The sequence below is a fragment of the Pogona vitticeps genome, chromosome 6 (genome assembly GCF_051106095.1).
Source record: "Pogona vitticeps strain Pit_001003342236 chromosome 6, PviZW2.1, whole genome shotgun sequence".
NCBI classification, from domain to species: Eukaryota; Metazoa; Chordata; class Lepidosauria; order Squamata; family Agamidae; genus Pogona; species Pogona vitticeps.
Window position 1 is genome coordinate 76,951,541 of NC_135788.1, and position 17,980 is coordinate 76,969,520.

Sequence of the window (17,980 nt, forward strand, 5' to 3'; positions counted from 1 at the left end):
TCAAGGGCATCTATCCACAAAAATTAACCATAGCTAAATAGAACTTCCTTACCAAAAAGCAGAATACCTCTGAATATGAATTGCCAGAGACAAATGATGGGAAAAGGCTGCATCTTCATGCCTTGCTCACATACTTCCTAGAAGCATTTTGTTGCCCACTGCTGGGAACAGGAGGCACGACAAAAGGGAAACCTTGATCTAGCCCAGCAGGGACTTTATGATGGTCTTAATACAGTATTCATTTTAGTCAAGCAGCATTCTTCCTGGCTACTACACACAATTTGTATCACAGCATCATAGGACTCTTTTCACAGTATGAAGCAGATAAAATCTCTCATGGTGATGTCACCACAATGGCATCACAATGCATAATAAAAACTCCCAACATATGCCATGGTCAGGTCAACATTCAAGAGTGCTGTGTAAGTCAGAAGCCTAGGACAGTTGCTGAGCCTAATGATTAGACTATTAGTAAACAGAATGAGTGACATCTCAGAAATGAAAAACCACATACTGTTTAAATCATGAAATTCAACTGCAGGATTTCTTTTAGATGATCCAGTTATTCCTGGTGGCTTATGTACATCCCAGCTGCACTTTGCAATGAAGTTCAAAACTGCTTCATCATCTTCATCCATGGCCAAGCACTTTTTTGACATGGCACTAATGTACTTGGCTCTTGGATGGACAGATCTGCATGAAAGAAACATAGTGGTAAGTAAGACATAGAGAGAGCCCCTAAATTTAAGCCTATTTAACACACTTCTGAGGAAGTACAGCAGATCAATTAAGGCATAAATGATGAAGACAAATGATACCATTGTAATGTTTTTCAAGCTTTTCCTGGATTACCAAAAAGCAAACATGATTTTAGAAAAAGCTGTGAAATTAGCTGGAGTACTTGGATTCTACCAAGCCTGCACAACAGGTAACATTCTGACTTTGCCTGCATCAGGATGAACAAAAACATGAGAAGTGATTCCTGGTCAAAGATTAACAGCTTGGCTCATTATAACTCAGTGCCAAAACAGCTTTTAAGTACTGTACTACCAAATCTGCCAATAAGTTTGTTTCCAACATAGACATAGTAGAGACTGTGCATATCTACAGGGACAGGCACCAATTGTGTTTGGTTTCTACAAAGAAACCTCTCTTGGCATGTATGCCAAGAAGCACAGTCCAATGAGCTCAATATGGCATTGCTTCCGCACAAGTAAATGTGCATTGCCTTGTACAGAAATACAGTATCCTGGCTGGTTTTGTTCCAAAGGCCTACTGAAGTCAGACAGCAAACAGAATTGTTGAGGGTGTCCAAGATTAGAGAAAAGGTCCCTGTGGCAAAAGCAAACTAAAAGGGAAGTGCCATGGTGTGAAGGAGTGGGACCCAGTGTGCCGTCCCCAGAAGAAGAAAGACCAAAGGACACCGGTGGCTGTACGGAAGGGATACTAGTAGAAATAGAGAGCGAGGAAGAACTACAGAGAAGGCCTACTGAAGTGTGCTTGGTGGACGAGGGCGGAGCCGAGATGGACTTGATCATGTGGGAGGAGGTGAAAGGGGAAGGAGATTTTGCGCGGGAGTTTAGTTGGCTGGGAGAGGGAGAGCTGGGCAGATGCACCACGAGAGGGGTGCAAACAGATTGGCTAAAGGATGCCAAGAGTCTAGCAGACGGGACCCCAGGCGCTCAGAGCTTACCAGGAGGAGGAGGTCTGCTGCCTGAGCCTCCTACAACGTGCGGTCGCGGTAGGACTTACGAACCCTTAGAATGGAGGGTCTCGGTCTTCCCAGTGGGCTACCATGGTGGGGGCCGGAGAGTTATCCGTCCGGGCCCCGAGTTCCAACAGAAACCCCCGGAGGGGGATTGGGCCCGCCACCCCTGCTGTGGGACCATCTGCGCCGTCAGGAGTGCGCCTTTAAGACCCCTGACGGATCGCGAGCGGTTTGGCCCGGCCCCTTGGTAGAAGAGGAGATGTGCCAGCCAGTTGTTAGGCCGAAGAAGTATACCTTGTTGACCGATGATGTTTTGAAGGATCCGTTTGATCCAGTAGAATTGAGTGTTCATGCCAATAAAGTTGTTATTCCCCAAGACTCGAACTCGCCTCCGCGCTTGTTTCCCGCCTTTACTACCCAACCCCCCCCGGCCAAAGACGAACCTCGTCACAGTGGCGCCCAACGTGGGGCCGGGGGGACGGAATTGGCGGGAAACCAAGAAGTGGACCGGTTGCGAGAAGCAATGGAGAGACAAGCCCGACTTATAGAAAACCTAACGGAGCAGCAAATCTTGATGGCCAGGCAGATGCGCGGGAGAGGGAACGAAGAGGAGAGGGGCGGCAGGAATCTTGCTAGTGTAAGGGGCAGTCTCGTGGCGGGACCGGCACCAATTCGAATACAGAAAATGACCGCCACGGATGACCCTGAAGCGTACCTGCACACGTTCGAGAGGGTGGCCACCGCCGCGGGGTGGCCACGAGACCAGTGGACTCTGGTGCTTATACCGTGTCTCACCGGCCTGTTACAGGAGGTGGTTGATACCTTGGGAGTTCAGGAAGCGACGCGATACGATGCGGTGAAGAATGCTATTTTGAGCACACTGAATCTAACGGAGGAAACTTATAGAAAGAGGTTGAGAGAGTTGAAGTGGAAGCCAGGGACCCACCCGCGTACGGTTGCACAGAGAATGAGGGCTAATGCGATGAGGTGGTTGAAACCAGCAGAAAATGACGGTGAAAAGCTAGTGGATGCAGTTGTGCTGGAGCAGCTCGTACAGTCCTTAGGAACCAATGCCAAGAACTGGGTGCAGAAGAATAATCCCAAAACGCTAGAGCGGGCGATTACACTGCTGGAGGACTTCAGCAACACGGAAGAAGCAAGCAAGGAAGTGACCGCCCCCTGGGCGGAGAGACAACGACCACGAGGAGGAGAAGTTTCACTTTCAACTTCCAACCTTACTGCGAAGGCGGGCACGGAGATGAGCGGACCTGCTAAAGCGCGCGGGAAAGGTTTCGAGCCGTTCGCACCCAAGCCCGTCCGGCCTATTACAGTTGATCAAAGGATTTACGCGCCGGGCACGGGCTGGAAAGAGGGCAAGGACGGTCGCCCCATCTACACCCCGGGAGTGGTAGGAAAGGACAACAAAGAGGGGAGGATCGTCTGTTATTCCTGTGGGGTTCCGGGCCACGTGAAAAGAAATTGCCCCGGGATTGATTGCTCGTGGGTGGGGCGATTAACACGCGCGGTGGAAACTAAGGGCCCGACCTCGGAGCGATGGGAAATAGACGCTTGGGTGAATGGGGTGAAAAAGAGAGCCCTCATAGACACGGGGTGCGGGACGACCCTGGTGAGGGACCTGCCGGGCGATAAGAAGGATGGAGGACTGTCGGTGCGATGCATCCATAGGGACCTCAAAAAGTACCAAACTATGTGGGCTACCGTGAAAGTAGGGGACGACGAGAGACACATGAAGATCGGGGTCGTTCCAGGACTGACGCGCGAAATGCTGCTTGGTCGGGACTGGGTGGGCTCCCGCAATGTGGGGACGGTTAAGGAAGGGCTACAAGGGGATGAGGAGGATAGTAAGGATCAGTCCGATTTTTTGCAGAGAACGTCGCGAGAGCAAGTGAGAGCCATGCAGCAGGACGACGCGTCGCTGCGGGAGCCCCTGCTGGCGGCTCAACCATCGGGGACCATTGTAAGAGGACAAAGGGGGTGGGAAATGGATAATAATCTGTTGTATTATGTGCATGAGGACGCAAGTAGAAGGTTGGTGGTACCTTCCAAATGGAGGTTGAAAGTTATGGAATTGGCTCATGATATTCCCTTGGCAGGGCATTTGGCAGAAGAAAAAATGAGGGCAAGGATAGAGCAGCGATTCTGGTGGCCTGAATTGCGGAAGGGGGTGAAAGAATATTGTGCAACCTGCCCCCAGTGTCAAAAAACCCAAAGGAAGCCGCCCACAGGGGCTGAGTTAATCCCATTGCCGCTTATGGATCACCCCTTTCAAAGGATTGGATTAGACATAGTGGGACCACTGCTAAAGTCACAAGGGGGGCATACTCATATATTGGTCATCATAGATTATGCCACCCGATATCCTGAAGCGATCCCACTGAGATCAACCACGGCCAAAGTGCTAGCGCGGGAGTTGATGCAGGTATTCACGAGGCTGGGGTTCCCCAAAGAAATACTCACCGACCAAGGCGCGAATTTCATGAGCCAAACTTTAAAGGAATTGTGGCGCCTCCTAGAGGTGAAACCCCTTCACACCGCCGTGTACCATCCTCAAAGCAACGGCTTGGTGGAGCGTTTCAACAAAACCCTGAAGGGCATGTTGCGGAAGTTGGTCATGGAAAAACCCCGACGATGGCACCTGTTGGTGGCACCCTTGATGTTTGCCATAAGGGAGGTACCACAGTCCTCTACCGGATTTTCCCCATTCGAACTAATGTATGGGTGGAACCCCAGAGGTATTCTGGACCTGGTAAAAGAGAGGTGGGAGGAAGGTCCAGATGATGCACGGATAACTATTCAACAAGTGATAGAAATGAGGGAGCATCTAAGAACAGCAGTGGGGCTGGCCAAGGCCAACCTTGGACAGGCCCAAGCCGGGCAAAAGAGGAGATACGATCAAAGAGTGAAAGTGCGGGAGTTCGCTCCAGGGCAAAAGGTTTTGTTGTTGATGCCTTCTGAACAAGCCAAGTTGTTCGCAACTTGGCAAGGCCCTTATGAGGTGGTACAGAAAATAGGAGACGTTGACTATGAGATATATATGCCAGACAAGACTAAGAAGAAGGGTATCTTTCACGTCAACCTCCTTAAGGAGTGGAAAGAAAGGGAGGCTTTGTGGGGGGAAATAGAGGAGCAGGAGTTTGGGCCAGAAGTTGATTCTTGGGGACGGATGGAGGGCCGGTTACCTATAGATGAGACCTTACCCGCGGCACAACAACAAGACTTATTGCAGCTAGAGGGCGAATTCCAGCATTTGTTTTCAGGGGTACCCGGTGAGACTCAACTGATACAACATGAGATACACACCCCAGCAGGGGTTGTTACCAGATCCGGGAACCGAACCTGGCCGTACCACCTTCGGGAGGCTATCAGTAGGGAGGTTGAGGAAATGTTGCAGCTGGGCATTATAGAACCCTCACGGAGCCCTTGGCGTAGCTACCCGGTGATGGTGCCAAAGTCTGACGGGAAGATGCGTCTGTGTGTAGATTTTAGACAATTGAACGAAGTTTCCAAATTTGACGCTTACCCCATGCCCCGAGTGGATGACCTATTGGAAAAATTGGGCGGGTCAGTCTATCTGACCTCACTTGACCTTACTAAAGGTTATTGGCAGATCCCTTTAAGAGAGGAAGACAAGGAGAAAACATCTTTTGTGACGCCCCAAGGGTTATTCCAGTTCAGAAAAATGCCATTCGGGTTACATGGCGCCGCCGCGACGTTCCAAAGGCTAATGGATCAGGTTTTAGCCCCGGTTAGGGATTTCGCGGGGGCTTACATCGATGATATCTTGATCTATAGTAAGTCTTGGGAAGAACATCTGGAACACCTGAAGAGGGTGCTCAGAGAGATTGAGAAAGCCGGGCTGAAAGTAAATCCTGATAAATGCAAGATCGCGCGGAGAGGAGTACAATTCTTAGGGTTTCAGGTGGAGGGTGGCCAGATACAACCGGTGTCCGATAAAGTCGACAAAGTAGTATCGTGGACGGTGCCCAAAACTAAGAGAGAGGTCCAACAATTTTTGGGGCTCGCCGGATACTACAGGCAATTTGTGCCTAATTTTGCGGAGGTGGCAGCTCCTCTCACAGATCTGACGCGGAAACGGAAAGGGAAAGGCATTATGTGGGGTACAGCCGAACAACACGCGTTCAGGCAGCTTAAGGAGATCTTGGCCACCTTACCCTCTAGGTATGCCCCAGACTTCAAGTTACCTTTCTGGGTGCAAACAGATGCTTCTGACAGGGGAATTGGCGCTGTATTGTCTCAAAAGAGAGATGGGGTGGAATACCCGGTAATGTACTTAAGTAAAAAGTTGAGTAATCGGGAGCAAAAGTATGCGACAATCGAGAAAGAAGCATTGGCGGTGAAGTGGGCTGTACACGCCCTGAGGTATTATTTGTTAGGGGCTCCATTTATACTAGTGACTGACCATGCGCCCTTACAGTGGCTTAATCGCATGAAGGATACCAATGCTCGTCTGACCAGATGGTATCTTAGTCTACAACCATTCTCCTTTCAGGTACAGTATAGGAAGGGGAAGGTACACTCTAATGCCGACTATTTCTCTCGACAGGAGGGGGAGAAGGAGGACCTTCCCTGGAGGACGGCCCACTCAGAGAGGGGGGCGTGTGAAGGAGTGGGACCCAGTGTGCCGTCCCCAGAAGAAGAAAGACCAAAGGACACCGGTGGCTGTACGGAAGGGATACTAGTAGAAATAGAGAGCGAGGAAGAACTACAGAGAAGGCCTACTGAAGTGTGCTTGGTGGACGAGGGCGGAGCCGAGATGGACTTGATCATGTGGGAGGAGGTGAAAGGGGAAGGAGATTTTGCGCGGGAGTTTAGTTGGCTGGGAGAGGGAGAGCTGGGCAGATGCACCACGAGAGGGGTGCAAACAGATTGGCTAAAGGATGCCAAGAGTCTAGCAGACGGGACCCCAGGCGCTCAGAGCTTACCAGGAGGAGGAGGTCTGCTGCCTGAGCCTCCTACAACGTGCGGTCGCGGTAGGACTTACGAACCCTTAGAATGGAGGGTCTCGGTCTTCCCAGTGGGCTACCATGGTGGGGGCCGGAGAGTTATCCGTCCGGGCCCCGAGTTCCAACAGAAACCCCCGGAGGGGGATTGGGCCCGCCACCCCTGCTGTGGGACCATCTGCGCCGTCAGGAGTGCGCCTTTAAGACCCCTGACGGATCGCGAGCGGTTTGGCCCGGCCCCTTGGTAGAAGAGGAGATGTGCCAGCCAGTTGTTAGGCCGAAGAAGTATACCTTGTTGACCGATGATGTTTTGAAGGATCCGTTTGATCCAGTAGAATTGAGTGTTCATGCCAATAAAGTTGTTATTCCCCAAGACTCGAACTCGCCTCCGCGCTTGTTTCCCGCCTTTACTACCCAACCCCCCCCGGCCAAAGACGAACCTCGTCACACATGGAAATCCCCATTCCTCCTTAGATTCTCCAAGGTATCTTCCTCTGCGTTCCTTAACCCCAGAATCTACTCAATATGGCTCAAATATCTGTAGCGTCTCCATCTTGGATGTACACCCTAAAATGGTGAGGGGACTTGAATGTGTCAAAAGAAGATGTGAGTAGTCCAAGTCTAGACTCCTAGTAGGGTCACACAAAGCAGAATGACCAAAGTTGAATAAAGACTAAGATGCATCCGCATCTTCAGGATTAAAAGGCACATCAGCAAAAGAGAATGGATAGTTTTAATGGTAAACTTGAAACTGTAAAGCAAGAAATGCTATGTTTAAAAATTAGAGTACATGGTGTGAGGAAACTATAGTGAACTGAAATAAGACATTTTCGTTCAGACAATTACAAATTATTTTACTCTGGCAATAACAAAATCAGAAGAAATGGTGTAGCACTAATAATAAGGCAAGATGTAGCACAAGAATTAGGAGCTACAATGAAAGGTCCGAAATGAATAAATAATCAGACATCTAGGAAAAACCTATCAACATAATCATCAGGTAGCCTTGCTGCTCTTTCAGCTCTTTAGAGAGTGCCTACTGAAGAACAACCACTCTCTTTTCTGTTCAGCACTGCAGCAGCTTTGGTTGGACAAAGCAAGGCCAAAGCTAGGTCATGGAGTCTTGGAACTAGGCAATTTTTCAGATTAGTGAAATGTTTAGGTGTCCCTAAGTTTGAGTTTCTCGACTGGAATTTCCAGAATTTTGTTTGGGGAATTCTTGGAGAATTCTGGCAGCTGGAGTTTTGTTTGTTTGTTTTTAATCCAAATGACACTTCCTAATGATCGCATAACAAAACAAGATGCTAACCATAGGTAACTGGAATGCAAAAACAGGAAACAAAGCACAACCAAACGTTGGAGAATTTGGTCAAGTCAAAAACAAAGCACGAGAACAACTCATAGGCCAAAATCCTGTTGCTTCGCATAGTAAATGAGAGTAGAGTAAGCCCATTAAATCAACAGGGATTTTGTGTGTCAGCTTCTCCAAAAATTTCATTGATTCAAATGGGCCTACTCTAGCTGCAACTTACTTTAGCATGGTCATTTGAAGTTAAGACTAAGCTCACTGGAATTAATGGAATTTATGAGGAATTGACACACAAAACCCCTATTGATTCCATGGGCCTACTCTAGTGTTATTTACTACCCTAAGCAACAGGATTTTGGACACAGACAAGAATCTACTTCCGGAAGATACATTTTTCAGGCAACCAAACAGATAAGTGTACATATGGACATCATGAGATGGCTAATATAGATATCAAATAGACTACAGAACTGGAAAAAGCCTATGAAGAATCTGTTTCCTCTATGCCAAAATAAGACCAGGAGCAGATTGTGGTGAATTTCTGATAGATTTAAATTTCATATAAAGAACAGATTTGCATTACTAAACTATGATTCAGAAAAACTGTTGGTTGAAAGATATATTATCAGGGAAGAATGTAAATAATATAATAATAATAATAAACCTTTATTGGCATACAGCAGAAGGAGCCGCAAAATAAATACAGTAAAATACGCATACAGGGTTCATTGCATGCGAGTGGGGTGGAGAAAATAACAGCGTTAAGCCCCTCATTTTAGAGAGGGCATGTTGCGACGTCTCTGAATAATGGCGTGAACATATCGAGCAGTTGATACAGTAACTTCCTTGTTAGTACCATTTAAAAGGTATTGGGTTTTCTTTAGGTCATCCCATCGCGTGTAGGAGGGGGGAAAGACCGACTGGTGGAGCAGGCGGATATCCATGTACAAAATACAATGAAATAGCATATGATGCAGAGACATTTTATGGCTCAAGCTTGCCAGGTTGGGTATCGACAGAAGGCTACTTTTTCTAATCCAAAAACTGCACGCGGGTTCCACTTGCCGCATTAAAATCTCGTCGAAGGGGGCCCTCTCCAACCCAATTCCTGCCAATAGAGGAGTGAAGCAAGGCTGCGTCCTGGCTCCAACCCTGTTCAACCTGTTTATCAACGATCTCGCCCCTCTCTTACGCACTGTCAACGGTCACAGCCCCAAAATTGGCCACCTCTCGATACCAATCCTTTTGTACGCGGACGACATGGTTCTCCTCTCACGCTCAAGAGTGGGCTTAAAGAGACTAATTACTTGCTGCCTTGAATACCTGTCACACAACAACCTTCAACTCAACTTTGAGAAAACCAAAATTGTGGTCTTTGGCAAAGCGTGGAAACCCTTCGTATGGTCATTCCATGGGAATTCCATTCAGCAGGTCAGAGAGTTTAAGTATCTGGGCATTACTTTCCATCACCGACACTCCTGGTTAACTCACCAACGGGCAGCAATCAAGACAGCCAAACTCTCAGCCCAAGCCATCCTACGATTTCACCACACCTGGGGCCATGGCTTTATTCCCGCTGCTCTACAGATCTTTAACGCGAAATCAGTTGCTCAGCTACTATACGGCGTCCCTATTTGGTTGTCCTCACTACACAGCTCTGTGGAGAGAGTACAATCTGTATTTTTATACAAAATCCTTGGTCTCCCTCACTGTGTTCCATACGCAGCTCTGTGTCTTGAAGGTGGCCAATACAGAATTGAGACTAAGGCCTGGCTCAGATTTCTCAAATACTGGGTCAAAATTTGTTTTTTCTCTCCCAAGGACACCCTATTGCAAGCATTGCTAGCCGATAGCCTGCTTCCCAATGGCTTGGCCCTATTCACAAAGAAAGTTAAGACTCTAGGGCTATCTCCCGACCTTCTGGGCCTTATACCCCCCTCCAAGGTGTTTCCAACTATCAAAAACAGGGTCCTGGACATTGAAGGGCAAACTTTGTTTAGTGCGGCACAAAAAGTCTGCTCTCCACTTCGTCTTCACCTCTCACTCACTCTCGGACGCAGCCCAAGCTACCTATATTTCCTTGAACAGCCACTAGAGCGCTGGGCATTTACTCTCGCCAGATGCAACATAGTTCCATCAAATCTAGTGCAGGGCAGATACTTGGGCCTACCTACAGACCTGAGAACCTGTCCATGTGGCCAGGGAAAAAACTGAATGTAAAACAACAATGCCTTTAGTTGAAAAGCCTAGTTGGATAATGGAAGAAATAATTACATTTGCTAAGGACAAACAAGAAGCAGAAGTAAAGAGTAACAAAAATAGGATCAGAATCTGATTCATAGAAACAAAAAAACTACTGTATTAGAATTATCAGCACAAAGAACTAGAAGAGAATAACGAAATACAAATACAAAAGACATTTTCTACAAAATCCAAAAATTCAAAGGGAAATTTAAACCTAGATTAGAGATGTTGAAAGAGGAGAAGATACTATCTGACCACAATGAAGGGAAGATGCAAAAATGGCAGATTTCTCTGAAGAAGATTCATATGATGAGAAAGCAGTTTTAGAAAGTCAAGTGAGACACTCTCAAAACACTTGAAATACATAATTAACTAGGACTGACTGAAATATAGAACTATTTCAAGTCACAGAAACTAGATACTGTATATCAAAATAATAACAAGAATATTTTGACAAATACAGAAAACAAAACATTAGACCGCAGCCTGGAAATGTTTAATATACATTCCAACTCTCAAGAAAGGCGATGCCAAGGAGTGTTGTAACTATACAACTTTTGTATTAACTTCCCATGAAAACAAACTTATGCTCAAAGTGATGCAACAATGGTTTTTACATTATATGGAATGAGAAATGACAGATGTTCAAGCTGGTTCTGAAAAGGAAGACGTGCTAGAGATCGTATCAGAAATATAAGTTGGCTATAGGAGCATATCAAGAATTTTCAGAAGAAACTCACCTTGTGCTTTATTAGATCACAGCAAAACCATTGACTGTGAGTAATGAGAAGCTACAGCTTGTTCTAAAAGAAATGAGTGTGCCTCAACATCTGATTATCCCAATATATGACCTGTACTGTACTTTGGAGAAAAAAACTTCTTTCAGAAGAGAATACAGAGAAACAGAACTCTTTCCCATAAGCAAAGGTGTCAGACAGAAATCCACTTTATCTCGCTATCTGTTCAGTCTGTATAAAGAACACACCATAGTGAAAGCTGGACTAGATTCAGAAGGAGAAAGTCTGAAAATTAGTGGAAGGAATAGAAAAATAATATGAAGATGACACTATATTACTAGCAAAGAGCAATAGTTATCAGAAATGATTACTGATGAAGGTTGAAGAAAAAAAGTAAAAGCAGAGTGGCAGTTGAAAATAAAGAAAACAAAAGTATGTCCATAGAAAAATTACATGATTTTAATGCTAATGAAAAAATCAAAATACAGTACTTAGAAGATTTTCTGCATGCTGGTTTAGTCATCAATTCAGAGGGACACAGAAGGAGCTTCCCTGTGAGGACAATGAACAAATTTGAGCATCCCCAAGACAATTATAGCATTTGGTTGATCCTTCCACTCCAGAAGCACCATTTGATTGCTTCTAACATGAATAATGAAGATCACCAATCCAAGTGGAGACTGCTGCCAAGAAATGACAGGAAGACTGAGACTTGGAAGGCAGCTATGAAGTGACTAGAAAAGATCTTCTAGCGCAAGGATATGTCATCAAAATAGAACATGAAGATGATGTACTCTATCATACACCTGATTACTATACACAGATATGAAAGCTAGAAAGTGAAGAAAGCTAACAGGAAAATATCAACCCATCTAAAATACGGAGAACTCTGCAGATACCATGGACTGCCAGGAAGACAAATAAGTGGGTTATAGATCAAATCAAGCTGGAATTCTCCCTAAAAGCAGAAATGGATTAGACGAAGGCTACTGTACTTTAGACCCATCATGAGAAGACAACTGAAAACAACTGCTGTGAAAAGTTGAAGGCAACAGTTAAAAAGTAAAACCAAATAAACAACAGATTGACTTGATAAAGGAGGCCATTGCCTTGGGTCGCTGACAATAGTACCTTTTCTCACTGCCTCGCACAGGATGGTAACCTAAGCAACAACAGAATCAAAACAAAGCAGCACACTTTGCTTTACCTCTTGCTTTACCTTCACAGGGGCACAGTAAGTTGGAAGAAACTTGACAGCACATAACTTGTACAGCCCTCCCCATAATAACAACACCACAGCTCAAGCGTGCACATAAGCTACACTAGTTTTAACAGAGCGTAACACTGAGTAAACAAGTAAACAATCTCCCAGGCTCAGGAACTAGGGCCCTCCACCATTCAGGAGCAGGTTGTTTAAGATTGTGATTCCCAACCTTGGATAACCCAGGGGTTCTTGCACTGCAGCTCCCAGAAACCCCAGCCACCACAACTGGGAATAGCAGTCCTGAATTAACCAAGGTAGGGAACCATTGTTTTAGGGCAATATAGCAACTAACTGCATGGGACTTCCCATTCTACTTTTAAAAACCCAGTCATTATAACTAAATACTTCCACAATCACATGAGTACAACTACTTGAATCCTTCTTTTTTCATACCTTCCTGTTTCAGACTCTTTTAAAACAGATGAAGAGTTCTTGAATTTATAAGCATGATCTGTAGTGAAATGCAGAAGTGATGCTTTCCGCTCACTGTCTCTCACAGGACGGTCATCTAAGCAACAACAGAATTAAAACAGAACAAAGCCAGATGATAATATTAAAACGTAATGAAATATAAATACACCTTAAGAAAATACTCTGAAATGTGCAAGACTGCCTTTCTAAATATAAAAATGTTTTGCCTATAAACAATAAGAGGATATTCAATTATCATCATACCCCTAATTCACAGGAATAGAACTTTTTGGAGGAAAAGATTGACACATATTTTCCCTAAACCAATTGATTTTCTCGGTGTAAACATGACTAATGTTACACAGGACCTGGCTGAGCCCTTGAAATGATTCTTCAACTGCATCTGAGAAGGTAGACAAATATAGTGCAGCATCAAGAATGAGAAAACAGAGTAAGTGAGGCTAATTCCAAAGGTATGAATATAGTACAGTAGGTAAATAAATTGAGGTTAAAAGGTTTTTTAATTCTGTCAGGGTCGATCTAATTGCAGGTGGGCTTTGAATTGGTAATAACTATTCAGGATTTATCCCTACAGGATTTTCTCCTCTCACTCTAAAAAGCAGGGACATAATTTCACCCTTACCTGAAGAAAGTAGCAATTGTCCTTTGTGAACAAACAGCATACATAATGGCAGGAAGGGAGAAGAAAGTGATGAGACTGCACAAGGAGCAATTGCTTTAGGGGTTACAGGCTGGAAGTCAGAAAGAAGCACACGCCACAACACAGCCAACATGATCTTCTCCTATCCCACCTTGTCTGCTGGAATTAATGAGTTTAGCTGCAGTGAAATCTACTATTATGCTGAGTCTACAACTTCCAGGGAAACTTAAGCACAGAATTCAATTTCCATTTCTCTTTGGCCTGGGAACCTGGGAGAAAGTCTGGAGATTCCCAGTAAGCAATTAGTACGAGGACGGGGGAAAAAACACATAGGTTTGTGTACATATAACTGTAGATAAGCACCGCATCAAGAGAAATGAGTAAGAAACATTATTTGTAAGAGTAATAAAAATTATTTCCTGATGGAAGCACTCATCTATGTAGTTAATGTATAGAGCAGGGTGTGTGTGCTAACATATCTAGTGCAACCCTATTTGCAGAAAATATTGAACGATAACTGTCAAATAGAATAAAGTTCCCTTTCATATACAAACACTGTTCAAATAATTGTTTTACAGCCAAGTTAGCTCTTTAGTTAGACTGTGACTACAAGGTCAAATACGGATTTGTTCCACTTATAAAATCGGTGAAATTGAAGTATTTTTATGGAACATATGATGTAGAGGCTGATTCAAACTGGTCCAGCCCTTTTCAGTTCCCAAAGTGGCTTTTTTCTCTGCTGCTTGGGGTGTTTCTACTTTTTCAAGCCAAAACTATTCAAACAGACCTTTTCCTATGTGGTTAGTTCTGATATGTTCTTGTGAAGATGGGGTGGGTGGATGTCTGTAGGTGATATAGGCAGTTTGGGCATGGTGTCCAGGACCAGGGGAACATATCTCCACATTCTTTCCTCTCGCCTGAATGCCCTCTGAATTTTTAGTTTCTTACGTGTGTGAAATTAGCGCTAGATTGCCCTATCATATTGTTGGGTCGTCTTATTATTATCTCTTGCATTTATGCCTCTCTCAGTTCCCCATCAGATTTCTGGAGGCAGGACCAGCAGAAGGAAGGATTGGCAGAGGCGAGACCAGAGGAAGAAAGGAAAGAAGGGAGGCTGTGGCCTGGAACGTAAATTGCATCACATCCAATATGAACAGTGAACTCCTGAATCAATCCACAGCCTCTCCGTGAGCACTTATTGCAATTTCAAACGTAATACAAGCTGCTGCAGCAAATCTTAACTGCTCCAATTTGGTTTTCCAGTGTAGTTACACCTTAATACACAATCAGCCACTGTAAACTGAATCCATTTTCCCATCCCTTCCCTTCCTTACTGTGATAATCAAAATGCATTGGCCTTTTCTACTTCCAAATGGATGGTACAACTGTCCAGGGCCTTCACAGGGAAGCCACAAGCAGTAATGCTCATATTCTTTCCCAGAGTTCAATGAAGTGGTTTCTCAGTTTCCTTTTCTCATTTATTATTGTACAACAACCAACTACACTTTTTGTATAAATAAAGAATGTGAGAAAATAAAAAATAGTTGAGCAATCCATAAAACAAAATTTAAAAACATACAAATGCTTTGCCTTATAATTAAACACTTGTTAATTAAAATAATTCTAAAAATATATATTAAAACTGGGGCAACAAAATCTTACCTCCTCTCTAAAGCTGCTCCAGTTCCTATCAACCCTAAATATATATAAATCTTGCTACCCTGGAAATTGTCCAACATACCTGACTTTTATCTGCCCATTTGACCCTTGGGAACTTCTAACCAAATGCATATTAAATAACCTGCAGTTGATATAGGTCAAAGGACAGTATCAAGGCCAATCTGTGATCTCCAAATATTGCCCTGCTGGATGCAGGGGGTAGTTCATTAACTTCCTTTTGGGATCTGCCCACTGCCCACCCCCACTATATTTCTACTTAAGAATCCAATGTAATGATCTATTTGCTGGTACCTTTGTAATTTATATGAGTTAATTAACCGGCTTCAGTGCTTTTGAATGGCTTTCCCTTGGGGGAAACATTGTTTCACTTAGCGATGTTTCCTATGGGGATTTTCGCTTAAGGACGGCAATCTGTTCCCATTGGAACGGATTAACCGGTTTTCAATGCATTCCTATGGGAAATGGTGTTTCGCTTAACGATGTTTTCCCATAGCGATGGTTTTTTTAGAACCAATTAACATCGTTAAGCAAGGCACCACTGTATGTTGGACAACTGACCAGGGTAGCAAGATTTCTATACAATTTATTAACGAGCAAAGAGCCATGTGTGAAGGTCGCCTGATAATCAACACTGATGAGGCACACTGTGACTTCCAAGCAAGTACTACCAAAGCCTTTAATAATCAGGTAGGCTACTGAAAAGTCCAGTGTAGGAACAGTTCTCCAGAGTTTAGCAATCCATAATTCTTGGTCCATATTCTCAAATGCCACTGGGCCCAGGAGAGAGGCCTGTTGGGAAATTATTTTATTCCAATAGCAAATAACCATTCCTTTGAAGTGTATCTAGAAATGCCTAAAGCTCTTCCAGAATTTGTTACTGTTACCACGTATCATCAATTTACTTGACATTTAGTGACACTGTGATTTTGTGACTTCCAAAATATCCAACCATTAACAACCCTGCTCAGCTCTTGAAAGCTCAAGGATGTTCTTCTTTATGGAACCAGTCCATCTCATATTTCCATGCTGCCTTCAACTTTTCGTAGCATTGCATTTTAAAGCACATTGTGTCATCTCATGATGTGCCCAAAGTACAACAGTCTCAGTTTCATTTTTATCTCTAGAGAAAGTTCAGGCTTGATTTGATCTAGGACAAACTTGTTTATCTTTCTGTCAGCTCACGGTATCCACAAAGCTATCCTCCAGCTTCCTATCTCATATAATTTTTTTCTGTCAGCTTTCTTTACTGTCCAGCTTACATGGAAATCAGGAATGCAATAGTCTGGATGATCTTGGCCTTGGTTTCCAGTGACACGTTGTAGCATTCTCTATTTATTAGGTCTATGGTTCATGTTATGTAATGGTTTATCTTTGTTATGTAATAATGGTTCATGCATATTAATGTTGCTGAGAGGTGGAGCCGAGAGAGATTCTATAAGAGGCGGAGCCTGAGTCAGTCAGGGAGTCAGTCAGTTAGAGAAATGTAAGAGGCAGGCAGGAGAGAAAAGCCAGACAGAGTAATAGAGTGTAGTTTGGGAAATTTAGGTGTGATTAGCTACTGAAGATATTTATGAATCTCTGTAATCAATAAACCAAAGTTTTATTTTAAAGAAATTGAAGTGTGGATCTGAATCTTTCTGAAGTAATGGTGAACTAGAGATCACCTGGTGGCAGCAGTGTTAAAGAGGAGAGCGTTTGCCTTCATGTGCTCTGAGGCTTGAATATCAAGCAAAAGGGGCACGAGGGTGGACGTCACACACATCCTTACACTTGATTTTCTTTTCTGGTTCCTTCATTCTGGTTCCAAATTTTTCCCTTTTTTTCTTGGCTGCATTCTCCTCCTTCATCTAAATCTAATCCAGCTTTCTATGTGATACATTCCATATAGAGAATGAACAGATAAGTAATATGCATCCTTATCTGACACCTATGCCAATGACAAACCATTACATTTCTCAATATTCTCCCATTTTCTAACTATAGCTTCTTGTCCACAATACAGGTTATGCATTAGGACTGTCAAGTGCTGAAGCACATCCATTTCTCTCAGAACAACAGTTTCTCATGATTCACACAGTCAAAAGCTTTGTGTAATCTAGAAAAGATAGACTGACCCCCTTCTGAAATTCTTCTGTGTGCTCCAATAGCCAACTTATGTTTCTAACACGATTTCTAGTGTGACTAAAAATCTAGCCCTAAACGGTTTAGGACCTTGATACTTGGCGGAACGCCTCTTCCCATCTAGATCTACCTGTACCACTTGATCCAGGCAGGAGGGGTGACTGAGGAGCCTAAAGCCGAAGGAGGTCCGGGGGAAAAAAAACAAGACGCTGGGCCTTCTCGGCAGTGGCTCCTTCTCTTTGGAACAAACTCCCCTCCGAGATCCATTTGGCCCCCTTGCTGGGCATTTTTAAAAACCAACTTAAGACCTGGTTATTCAGACAGGCCTTCCCTCCAGGCACTACTTAATTTATTTTTCCTCCCATCTTGAACTATTGTTATCATTGTATATTGCTGTAAAACTGTTATTATATACAGTGGTGCCTCGTATAACGAGCGCCCCGTTTAACGACGAATCTGCATAACGATGCGGATTTTGCGATCGCTTTTGCGATCGCATTACGATGTTTCCTATGGGGAAACATCGCTTTTCGATGTTTCACCATAGGCACCATTTCCCCCCAGCTGACCAGCGGCCACTTCCGAGCGATCGCGGGGGAGACCTCTCCCGCAGCCACTCTGAAGCCAGCGCCGCCCAGCTGGGGGGAAATGCTGGCAGTGGCTTCCGAAGGACTGCGGGGGAGGGCTCCCCCGCGGTCCTTCAGAAGCCACCGCCACTCAGCTGGGGGAAAATTCCCCCCCATCCACCCGAGCCGGGCTAAAATGCCGGCTTCAGGTGGATGGGGGAGAGGGATTTTCCCTTCATCCACCCCAGCCGCGCGAAAATGCCGGCTTCGGGTGGATAGGGGGGGAGGAGGGATTCC

The 17,980-nt window shown here is 44.7% G+C and overlaps 1 protein-coding gene across 11 annotated transcripts in view; it reads right to left on the bottom strand.

Annotated features, from left to right (window-relative positions):
* CEP72 (centrosomal protein 72) overlaps positions 1-17,980 on the bottom strand; it is an 89,930-nt gene that overhangs the window by 62,722 nt on the left and 9,228 nt on the right. For all 11 annotated transcript variants that reach the window (XR_013537437.1, XR_013537438.1, XR_012088513.2 and 8 more), the window contains 2 exons: positions 12,638-12,752; positions 515-693 (listed from right to left, as the gene is read on the bottom strand). Coding sequence is in view for 3 of the 11 variants with exons in the window: in XM_078377615.1 (XP_078233741.1) it covers positions 515-693; positions 12,638-12,752 (294 nt within the window). In the remaining 8 variants the exon portion in view is untranslated. The remainder of the gene's footprint in view (positions 1-514; positions 694-12,637; positions 12,753-17,980) is intronic.